This window comes from Camelus dromedarius, chromosome 12 (genome assembly GCF_036321535.1).
Source record: "Camelus dromedarius isolate mCamDro1 chromosome 12, mCamDro1.pat, whole genome shotgun sequence".
Classification (NCBI taxonomy): Eukaryota; Metazoa; Chordata; class Mammalia; order Artiodactyla; family Camelidae; genus Camelus; species Camelus dromedarius.
Window position 1 is genome coordinate 22,614,999 of NC_087447.1, and position 12,005 is coordinate 22,627,003.

General features: G+C 47.4%; 1 protein-coding gene across 3 annotated transcripts in view; it reads right to left on the reverse strand.

The window, feature by feature from the left end:
- LDLRAD3 (low density lipoprotein receptor class A domain containing 3) overlaps positions 1–12,005 on the reverse strand; it is a 224,824-nt gene that overhangs the window by 149,362 nt on the left and 63,457 nt on the right. For 2 of the 3 annotated variants that reach the window (XM_064492446.1, XM_064492445.1), the window contains exon 2: positions 6,138–6,284. In XM_064492446.1, coding sequence (XP_064348516.1) covers positions 6,138–6,284 — 147 coding nt within the window. Of the gene's footprint in view, positions 1–6,137; positions 6,285–12,005 lie in introns of those variants that run through there. The other variant, XM_064492447.1, reaches the window with a different exon arrangement.

Genomic DNA, 12,005 nt, shown 5'->3' on the forward strand with positions numbered 1-12,005 from the left:
AAGTGTTCATGTGAAAGGAAGAGATGCATGTCTCTCATTTTAAATCAAAAGCTAGAAATGATTAAGCTTAGTGAGGAAGACAAGTTGAAAGACAAGACAGGCCGAAAGCCAGGCCTCTTGAGCCAAACAGTTGGCCAAGTTGTGAATGAATGCACAGGGAACGTTCTGGAAGGAAATTAAAAGTGCTGCTCCCATGAACACATGAATGATAAGAAAGTAAAACAGCCTTATTGCTGATAAGGAGAAAGTCTTAATAGTCTGGATGGAAGGTCAAAACCAGCCTCAACATTTCCTTAAGCCAAAGCCTAATCCAGAGCAACGCCCTAACACTCTTCAATTCTCTGAAGGCTGAGAGAGCTGAGGGAGCTGCAGAAGAGAGGTATGAAGCCAGCAGAGGCTGGTTCATGAGGTTTAGGGAAAGAAGTCATCCCCATAGCATGGAAGAGCAAGGAAACAGCAAGTGCTGATGCAGAAGCTGCAGCAAGTTCTCCAGAAGATCCAGATAATTCATGAAGGTGACTACAAATTTTAATGTGGACAAAACAGCCTTCTATTGGAAGAAGATGCCATCTAGGACTTTCATAGCTAGAGAGGAGAAGTCAGTGCCTGGCTTCAAAGGGCAGAAAGACTCTCTTGTTAAGGGCTAATGCAGCTGGTGACTTGAAGTTGAAGCCAACGCTCATTTAGCATTAAAAATCCTCGGGCCCTTAAGAATTATGCTAAATCCACTCTGCCTGTGCTCTACAAATGAAGCACAAAGCCTGGATGATAGCACATCTGTTTACAACATGGTTTACTGAGTATTTTAAACCCACTGCTGAGACCTACTGCTCAGAAATAAAGATTCCTTTCAAAATATGACTGCTCACTGACAATGCACGTGGTCACCCAAGAGCTCTGATGGAGATGGACGAGATTCATGTTGTTTTCAAGCTGCTGATACAGCATCCATTCTGTAGCCCGTGGATTAAGGAGTAATTCTGACTTTCAAATCTTATTATTTACGAAATGCATTTCATAAGGCTATAGCTACCACAAATAGTGCTTCCTCTGATGGGTCTGGGCAAAGTCAACTGAAAACTTTCTAGAAGGATTCACCACTCTAGATGTCATTAACAACATTCATCATGCATGGAAAGAGGTCAAAATATCAACATTAGCAGAAGTTTGGAAGAAGTTGATTCCAAAGTTGATGACTTAAAGGAGTTCAACACTTCCACGGAGGAAGTCCCTGCAGATGTGGTGGAAGTAGCAAGAGAACTAGAATGAGAAGTGGAGCCTGAAGATGTGACTGAATTGCTGCAACCTCATGACGAAACTTGAACAGATGGGGAGTTGCTTCCTATGGATGAGCAGAGAAAGTGGTTTCTCATGATGGAATCTGCTCCTGGTGAAGATGCCGTCAAGACTGTTGAAATGACACAAAGGATTTAGAATATGACATAAACTAAGCTGATAAGGCAGCGACAGGGCTTGAGAAGACTGACTCCACTTTTAAAAGAAGTCCTGTGGGGAAAATGCTACCAAACAGCACTGCCGCTACCGAAAAACCATTCACAAAAGAGCCACTCGATGCAGCAAACCTCATTATTGTCTTATTTTAAGAAACTGCCACAGCCACCCCAGCCTTCAGTAACCACCACGCCGAGCAGCCAACAGACCTCAACATGGAGGCAAGACCGTCCACCAGCAAAAAGATTACGACTCACTGAAGGTTCCCACGATGGTTGGCGTCTTTAAGTAAGAAAGTATTTTTTAAATTAAAGCCATGGACATTATTTTTTAGACATAATGCTATTGAACAGAGACTACAATACAGTGTAAACGTAACTTTCACATGGCATTGGGAAACACAGACCCTTGTGTGAATCCCTTTACTGTGTGGTCTGAAACAGAAACCACAGTATCTCCAAGGTGTGCCTGTCTATGGAAAGATGTTATCAAGGTTTCTAAACGTTCTTTAAAAACAAAAGCAGGTTAGTGGTGATGACATACAGTGCAATCCCATTCAGCAGAATAACACAGATCCCTGCAGAGAAGGACTGAATGATCCTACTGCTGGTCTCTGATGGAGGAAGATTCTGAGGACTTGCTCTCTGGGACAGCCGGCAATTTCTGCATCATCTCTCTGCGGCTCAGTCTCCCCCTCTGGGGGTAACAGCAGTCCCTTCCTCATCAGGCTAGTGACAGTCCATGGGTTCTCTAATGTCCAGTGCCTGGGACAGGACAGCCCCCAAAGAAGCCCAAGTCATGGCGTGTCATCACCCTTGTCACAATCCGTGCTTTCATGGAACTGCTACGTGGCCCTAAAACATATCTTTATTCCTTTTATTACCAAAAAAAAAAAAAAACACCAAACTCCTTTGGATAAAACGATCATTTAGAGCCTTCTACTAACCAAGAACAGAAATACACTCAGACTATCCCAAACAAGCCTCTGCTCTCAAAACTCTTAAGGTGGAAAATTTCACGACTCCACCCAGGTGGAAATTTATTCTAGTCCTTCAATAGGTATTTCACAAAGTGGGAAATACAACTAGTCAACAGGGGGATGGGAGAACATTCAATCTCTTGAGATAATATAAAAAAGTTAAAATTAAAATATGTAAATTGTTTTCAACTACTAAATGAACCAGAAAAAAAATAATACTTTCTGGAACTAACGTAAATGCCAAATAAGTAAATAAATGATATTCTACCAAGTGAATGCACTATTTAAACATTGAAAATGACATCAAAATATGGGGAAAAAACATAGGAAAATGTTAAAATGTTGTAAAGCTATGTGAAAAAAAAAATCAAAATGTAAAGCTGTATACCCACGCTGATTACCCCGGAGAAAAGCCTGAATGGAAATTTCTAAGATGCCAAGTGTGGATCTGTTAAAGACTCTATGTGGGATTCTGTTTTTCTCCTCCCCGTTCCCCCAGTTTTGACAGTATGGAACTTTATTACCTTTAGAATAAAACATTGCTTCCTGTCTCATGAAAATCTTTCCTCTGCTTTGGATACAGAAGAGATGCTCTCTGCCTCGCATCCTCGAAGACGCACCTTTCCCGGCCCCTCTCTCACCCTTTGGAAAGGGCAAGACTTTCCCCTTCTTTGAGTGTATTCTCTTCTGAATGCCAGAGCTACTTCACAGGGCACTTGAGGCCATCACCTCACTCCCCTTCCTCTAAGTACCAAGTTGTTCCAAAGAACCAGCGAGAGGGCTCTGTACCTTCTGAGTGAGACACAGAAGGAGGTGGCACGAATTCTAAATCAGCCACTCTCGGGGAGCCCTTGAAAAGATGGTCCACATGGTACTCTGAGGACCTCAGCGCGGCCCGTCTTGGCTCTAGTTGAAACCATCCTGTATTTCTGCCCTCTGGGTATGGATAAGTTCCTTAATGGACCCTAAACATTTTGATCAGCAGAAGTTAAAAAGCAAAAGAAACCTGAACACTCAACGACAGAGGAATGATTCAGTTACGGCACATCTACCTGATGGACTCGTAGGTAACCTCACAAAACCGCAATTACATATATGCTACGTACATGGGCACGTGGCAAAAGGCCTCCAAAGTGACGTAGAAAAAGCAGGTTACTAATTACACGTCCCCGGGACAACGACCATACTTTGTGCAGACTGACCAATGACAGTGAATGTTTATAAGTCACTCGCTAGAGCCAAGCACTGTGCTGTGTGCTTAACACGCATTAAAACTGCACAGCAGTGCGGCTTAGAGGCTGATTATCTCATTTTGGAGAGGAAGGAATTGACGTACCAGGAGGTTAAGGAATTCTCATTTGATCCTCCCAATGGCTAAGGTTTAGAACATTCTGGTAATTTTCCTAAGATCACACTTCCTGGGGGGACGGGGGAGGGGGGCGGTGGAGGGAGAGCTGGGATTTGGACATAGTCCTTCTCCAGGGCTCACACCCTCAAGTCCTAGACTGGAACGGGATATGAAAGAAATATGAAATGCAAGAAGAATTTGCTTTAGAACTTCTTTTGCTTCCCTCTTTTTTTTTTTTAAATTCTTATTTATTTCTTGATGGAGGTACTGGGGCTTGAACCCAGGACCTTGTGCATGCTAAGAAAGCGCCCTACCACTGAGCTACACCCTCCCCCTTTCCCTTCCCTCCCTCCCTAAACTTTCTAGTGTTCTCCTGTCTTTATAACTTAAAGACCAAAAAAAAAAAAAAAAAAAAGGGCAACAGAGGAGAGGGTTTTTTAATGCATGTGTTTATGTATGTTTTTTTAAAATTATGTTTTCATCAAAAGACTAAATAAATGCCACTTAAGTCTCTACTACACTCGGGGGTGAAGGGTTGGAAACGAAGAGAAAAAATAATGGAGAATAGCCAAGATGAGCCTGTTCCAAACCAAACCAAACCATGCCAGGCAGCTGCCCACACCATCTTTTTTCTTTTTTATTTCTCTTTCCACCAGCCCTTCCCATTTATGCATGAATTCTGAAATCATGGAACTGGACTGGCAGAGGACACAGAATGTCACAGAGGATGCTACTGTCACACAGCTGCAAGCGACAAAGCTGGGAATAAAAACTCAGCTCGCAACCCCCAGTCCCACATTCCGTCACAAACTCGTCCTGTGCTGGCTTTTCCCAGCTCCGCTGAAGACAATCTGCATTTACTGGAGTTCAAATACACACCATATTCTGAAAATGATCATTTCACGTATTCAGAGGGTTTAATAATGCTCTCAACTGGACAGATTATAGGGTTGACACATACTATCTCATTTGAAACTCAAATTACAAACGTTCCGTTTCTAGCAATTTCGAAGCCAGGCTAGAAACAGAGAAAGCTGAAATACACCTAATATTTTTTTTCCAATTCTGCGAGATTAAAAATGCATTATGCAGAACGAGCTATTCAGAAGAAGCCCTCCACAACCAACAAAATGAAGTATTTCCCACAAGGTAACATACGCAGCCCATCCCATCCCCAAATTTCCCTGCAGAGTCGGGGCAGGCAGCAGGGAGACAGGACCCCTTGGACAGAGGAGAGAGGGGTCAGTCTCAGAGGGAGCACATCACGAGAGCAGAGGACTGGCTCTCGAGGTGGGGCCCAAGCCCAGTGCTCCTTCCCGTGCGTCAGCAGACTGAGCCTCAAATCCCAGTAACAGTTATGTTAAAAGTTCAAATTATCATCCTCTCCTCATTTCCTCAGCTGGCTTCCAGAAAGACAGAAGATTTAGAGCCAGAACACATAGTTCTCTGCTCCGAGAGGCCCTGTGGCCTGGTGCCCAAAGCCCAGGAAAGAGCCAAGAATCATTGTCCAGTTGTGTGGTCCCCGGGCACCAGACAACCCCGTGCCCAGCGCCCCCAGGGTGTGCTTCCTGCCGGCCCGCCGGCCACAGCCCAGCTCACCCTGCAGCACCGAACTCTGGCAAGGAAGAGAAATACGCCTCCTCGGGGCAGGGAGGATGATCATTCCTCACCCTGGACGCCCCTCTGCTCACATCCCAGGTGCCTCCTTTCTTGCAGATCACCATTGACCCAAATCCCACGCAGATTTCAGGGGCGCAAAACAGGAAAGAGGCTGAAGAAGGAGAGGGGTGGGGAGGATGAGAAAGAACCTCGGCCCTGAGGGTGCCCATTCAAAGCTGATGCCCTGGCCAGACTGGTAGAGAAGAGAGCAGGTGGAGGGAAGCAAATTACTACCGAGTCGGTACCAACTCCGTGCTGGGTACTTAACCTGACGCTCCAGCTTATTTCATCGTCAAGACCACTGCACAAAGTAGAACATGTGTACGTGGTTTCCAGCTGGGGCCCTGGAGTCAGGCAGCCCCAGGTTCAAATTCCAGTCGGCTGCTTGCTGGTTAGGAGATGCTGAAGCTACGTGACCTCTGGGGGCTCAGAATTCTGGCGTGTAAAGTGAAGGTAGTGAGAGGACCCCAGGGTGGGGGTGAGTAGAACCTGGTGGAAGGGTCCTCTGTCCCCCCGTTTCTGCACAGGCCATGCTGCTCTGAGACAGAGCCACAGGCAGAGAGGGCAGGACTGCTGGCCCTGGGCCCCGGCCCCTCAGACTGTAGCAGAGTGTGCAGGGCTGAGCCAGACCCAGAACTCCTCCACGAAGCCCCAGGGCTGCGTCCCTACCCCTGAAGCCCCCAGGAAAGGGCCACTCACGGCATTCCTTCTCATCGCTCTTGTCGAAGCAGTCGGGCAGCCCGTCACACTGCCAGGAGCCGGGGATGCACCGGCCATTGCTGCACATGAAGTTGCCTGGAATGTTGCACTCGTTGGTGAAATTGTTCCCAGGGAGCAGCTGGCTCTCTGTAGGAGAGAGGGGACAGGGAGGTCAGACAGTGCGGCCAAAGTGGCCAGGACCCGACGCCCCCACAACGGAACAGGCTCTTGTTCAACACAGGTGTGTACATGAGGCTTCCGGTGGTGACTTCACCTCTCTGGACCTCAGTTTCCTCATCTGTGAAATAGACTCACAATCTGCCCTAAACCACCCCTGGAGATTCTGAGACGACTAAATAAACAGAGGGAAAGCCCAGAGCTGGTGCTTAGCCCACAATGGGTGCTCATGATCCTTTCTTCTCCCTCTGTCAAAAAACTTGGTTGGAAAAACCCACACTTTCTTTTCTGGTCATCAACAGTGGCTAAAAATGAAAGTTCCAAGACAGAAGTAAGCGTGGGACTCCCAGAGTCTCCAACAGTGGGAACTACAGGTTTCTTCCAGGTCTTAGATTCTGTGGCCCTCTAATCACAGAATCCTTGAACTTGGGCCAAGTCAGCAGGAACACTGGGAGATAATTTCGCCTTGGGAAACTGGGGCCCCAGCCCACAACACTGACCTGCCTGAGGTCACAGGGGGAGAAAAGGCCAGACTGAAACTTCAGCTTACGCCTTCTAACCCCCACGAGGGTACCAGGGTCCCTGGACTGCCTGCCAAGAGTTCCTGGAGGTTTGGCACTGAGCCCCAAGGTTTAGACTGAACCCCACTGAACACAGTTACAGAATGCAAGGCCCTCACCCCAAAGAGCCAGCTCTTAGGCTGGAAAGCAAACAAGGAAGGCCAAGACCATGGGGCAGCAGTGCTGGATTCATGTACCAGTGGACCCAGGTGCAGACTGTCAAGGGGCCCGAATCTGATCAACCTGATCCATCTGAGCCATATGATAAACGGCCGGGAGGTCAGGAGCCATAAGGAAGTCAAACAGTCTTAGGAGAAAATGAGAAAAAAAAGGCCAGTCCCTCCAGGGCTCCCTCCTGAGTCTTCAATAAGCATTTATTGAACATTTACGACCAGACACTTGGATTAGATGCTAAAGATGCAGAGATGGAAGCTAGAGCTCCTTCCTCTGGGCTGGAAAGGTACAAGGGTACACTAATGACGTAATCACCACGTCCTAGGAGAGGTGTCCAGACCTGCCTGCAGGTAGTGGGAGAAGAGCAGGGCCCGTGGTCCATGGTCCTCTTCCACCAGCCTTGCCAGACCCCTGACATCACAGCTTCTTTCACACCACTGTCCTTTACATGCACCATTATTTCTACCTGGAATGCCCTTCAACCCACCGGGTCTCCCGGTAAACCCCTACACACCCGTTAGCTTACAGCTTCCACGTCACTCTCCCTCTGAAGTGTTCCCTGACTTCTCCAAGGAGAAATGAATTCTCATCCTGTTGTATGGCTTAAGTACTACAGGGGTGACACTAAAAATATTTTACAACTGGAACAAGTGGGCAGCCAACCGGAAAGGACGCAGCCATAGGAAGCAGTACCACATCAGCCCAGATGCCATGAGTAGTCCTTGCAGACCGTCAGCCCCACTGCACTGAATTCATAAAGTACACAAACACCCTACCGAAAATGAGCTGGCATGGTGCACCAAAGAGTTCCAGAGGAGCAGCTACATGAGGGCCTCATCCAGCCCCAACTACCCACACCAGGCTCCTACAAAACCTCCCTTGTCCCCTCCTCACTCAGGCACCCTCTGCGATGGCCAATCACCCAGTCCTGCAGGCTAGTCTCCTCTGCCGCAGCCGTGACCGCAGCCCAAATGGCCATCTCTTACCAGGGCCACTGCCACAAGCGATCCCTGCTTCCCCCTCAATCCCCCTCTGTGATCAGAGGGAACTTTCTCTAAGGAGTAAATCAATCATGGCACTTCTTGACTTTAAAAAGCCACTGAATGGTTCCTCAGTGTTCTTAAGATAAAGTCAAAATTCAAGGCATCAAAGAAAGGTCACAAGAAAGAGGTGATATTTGCAGTGAGTGTTGCTAGATACAGAGATGAAATGTTAAGGGACCTTCACGCCCACAGAAAGACGGCAAGGACCAGGGCGGGAAGGCTCAGCCCAGAGCACAAAGGGTACAGAATTAAAAAACACACAGCTCTGATAGGACCTGCGAACATATCATCCTCCTGTCTCCCCAGTTCTACCTCCAAGTCAGACATCACTAATCACAGGACTCTGTCCACGGAGCCCATCCTCAATATCAGACCAGACTTGAGAAAACCACCACCAACCCTGAAAAGGACGTGAAACCAGCCCACCACCTCTAGGCAGAGGCTCAAGACGCTGGAAGGGGGTGGGTCACAGGAGAGAAGGCTAGAAGAACAGCCAGGTACTGGATCCTGGCGTGACACACCACACACAACTCCGAAAACCTACACGGTTCACCTCTTTCCTAACAGCTGCTCTGGGCTCCACCAGCAAGCACTGAACTCTTCGTGGCTCCAGAACATTAACTGCTTTCATTTTATTCGGAAATCATTTACACTTGCTTTTGCAGAGCTAGCTCCTTGAAGGCAAGCCCCCTTGGAAAAGTCACTGAAACTGTGAAATCTTATTCTGATAAACAGGTTTCTGGAGCCAGAAAATTGGCCAGATTAGATTCCAAAGAGCTTGCTCTGCGAGTCGAGCGGCTGGCGGGGCTTGACAAGTAAAGGGTGACTAAAAACCACGTGGGTTAGTCACAGGGGGTCCTGCCAGCCACGGGCTCACAGTGCTTTACGGCAGGAGCACGAGTCCCCAGGGGGTGAATGATAGCCCAGAGAGGCACTCTTTGCGTGCATCTGAGCAACTCCATCACGCATGCAGGGGGCGCAGAGCCTTGTGCTTTAGGGAACTGATGATATCACCAAACTAAAAGCATGAAGCATCTGTTAATCCCAAACTCCTAATTTATCCCTCCCCTGCCCTTTCCCCTTTGGTAACCATAGTTTGTTTTCTTTGTCCGTGAGTTGTTGGGATTACTATATATAAAATAGATAGACAACAAGGACCTACGGCAGAGCACAGGGAACTATATTCAATTCTTGTAATAACATATAATGGAAAAGAATCTGAAAAGAAAAAAATATATATGTGTAACTGAATCGTTTTGCTGTATACCTGAAACTAACATTGTAAATCAACTACACTTCAATAAAAAATAAAATAAAATAAAAAAGCATGAGACAAAGAGAGGTTAATCCTGTTGACTCTGTCTTCAGAAATCTTTCTCAAACCCATCTAAGGTGTTTCACTAAACTGGCACCATCCAATCCAAGGCACAAGGACCTCCTGCCCCCTTTAAACCAGTGGTTCTCAACAGGAGGCAATTTTTCCCCCCAGGGGACGTACAGCAGTGCCTGGAGACATTTTCGGTTGTGTGGCTCCACACCTGCATTGCGCAGGGCAGCCCCTCAAACAAAGCAGCACCCAGCCTGAAATGTCAGGAGAGCCACTGAGACATCCCGGCTTATATCAACCTTCCAACTTTCACTTCTCACCACCCCCCAGCCCAGTTCCTCATAGCAGAGGGAGATTTCAAATGCTACTGATGGTTCCTTTAACTCTATATAATAAATCTAAAACTCCTGCCATGGTTTACGAAGTCCGGCGTGATCAGGCCCCTGCCTACCTCTACAACCTCATTCCAGCCACCTCCTAGAACACAATGTCCTCCCCGCAGTCAGTGCCCCTCACATGCTGTCCACTGACTACGATTCTTCCGTGCACCTTTCACCTGGTGTTTAGGGTGTTAAGGGCTGAACTGTGTCCCCCCCACAAATTCATATGTTCAAGTCCTAACCCCCAGGACCTCAGAATGTGACTGCATTGGGAGACAGGGCCTTTTAAGAGGTGATGAAGTTAAAATGAGGTCATTAGAGTTGGCCCTACTCCAATCCGACTGGTGTCCTTATAAAAAGAGGAGATTAGGACACAGACTGGTACAGGGGAAAGATCACATGAAGACTCCGGGAGAAGACGGCTGTCTGCAAGTCAAGGGGGGGGGCCTCAGAAGAAACCAACCCTGCCAATACCTTGATCTCAGAGTTCCAGCTCTCAGAATCATGAGAAAATCAATTTCTGTTGTTTAAGTCACCCAGTCTCCGTGGCACCTTGCCATGGCAGCCCTAGCAAGCTAGTGCATCTGGCTAATAACTTCCTCCTTCCGACCTGAGTTTCGTATCACTTCCTCAGATTTCTTCATTGACATTCAATCTAAAGCTGGCTCCTCTGTTTTTCACTCTGGTGGTGTCCTCTGTTTTCCCTCATTCCAACTTGTGCTTACCAATGAATCTGTAACTATCTCCCCACCAGACTTCACACTCCCAAAGGCAGAAGGGCATTGCTTTGCTTAGTAGCTCTGCATCCTGGGCACCTAGCGCTCAGTGGGTTCTCAACAAATATTTGTGATCATTCTCAGAAGAAAACCAAGTGTTTAGTTACTGATTTATCCCCATCTCTCACACTTTTCCTTGGAAAGTTCCATCTACCCCTGCCTCAAACCCCTAGAAGGTGAGCAGGATCTGAACATACATGGTTAAAAATAAGGGACATGGGGGTTTCTGGATTTGTGCAAATAAATTACTACCCTGTCTGCTTTAAAAGAGGTTAGAAATCTTTTCAGCCCGACAGTAGGACTTTCTAGTGGCTGAAATATTTATCCCATCTCAGTGTCTTGGGACACATTTAGAATCCAAAAAAGACAAGCATTAGCACGAAGTTGGCTAGCTAAGGTTTCTCCTTCTCCTTTCTCTTTTTTCATTAAGCTGAAAAATGAAAAAGAGTTGCCCATTTTCACTGCAGCAGCACATCACTTACTTAAAATAACTACACCATCTGCACCAAGAATGAAAAAAAAAAAATCCAAATCCTCCCCCATTGGGCAAAAGCATGCAGCTTGCTGCAGGAGCCTCTTCCAAAATCTCTGGCACCCACAAATTTCTATGTGATGAGGGGGCACTGCCAAAACTCAAGACAGCTGCTGCATCCTGCTCCTCCTGGAACAGAAGAACAGGCAGTAGGCAATGCTGATTTTTCCAGCTGAGCAATGGGAATTCTATTCCGCCGGCTGGAGACCTCCTCATTCTCCTCCTCCCTCCGCTCATCTTCTCCCACTGAGGTCACCCCTTATCGTGATGCAATACAGACTTGGCATCTGCAAACTATCAACAGACCCTGCTTGCAGATTGCTGCCCAATCACCTTCGTTTTTATCCTCCACTTCTGGACCATCCGGTCTGCAGGCTCCATGAACAACAAAGCAAGACACACACACACATTTACAGACACACGTTCGGCTTTAGAGTTCCACTTTGCAGATCCCAACTAGATCTTCCCTAAAACCTCCCTGGAGAATTAATACACCTCTTCCCACTGTCTGGTGCCAACAAACATAACGTTACCAGGCCACTGAAAACCAATCTGTTTTCCCTTTGACTTGCTCCTTCAAACACACGCACACGTTGCACGCACGGGCACATGTAAAGCACCAAGTGAGCGGGTCTGCCACGATTTGTTTGTAAACATCCCTGGAAAATCCCTTCAACCCCAGACTGCTCCAAGTGGTGGTTACCGCTGTCGAATGGAACCAGAGACGTCTGTCCTGAGCACTTCCCAGAGCCATTTGGTTTTCATCAAACCAACTGCTTCCCACAAGAGCTGTGCCCTGGGGAGCATCCTGGCTGTCATGGCAGGGGTGGGGGGGTGGGAGCAGCCATGAGTGGATGTCTGAGCTGGAGTGAGGATGATGAGCCTCTGTCTCCAAGCAC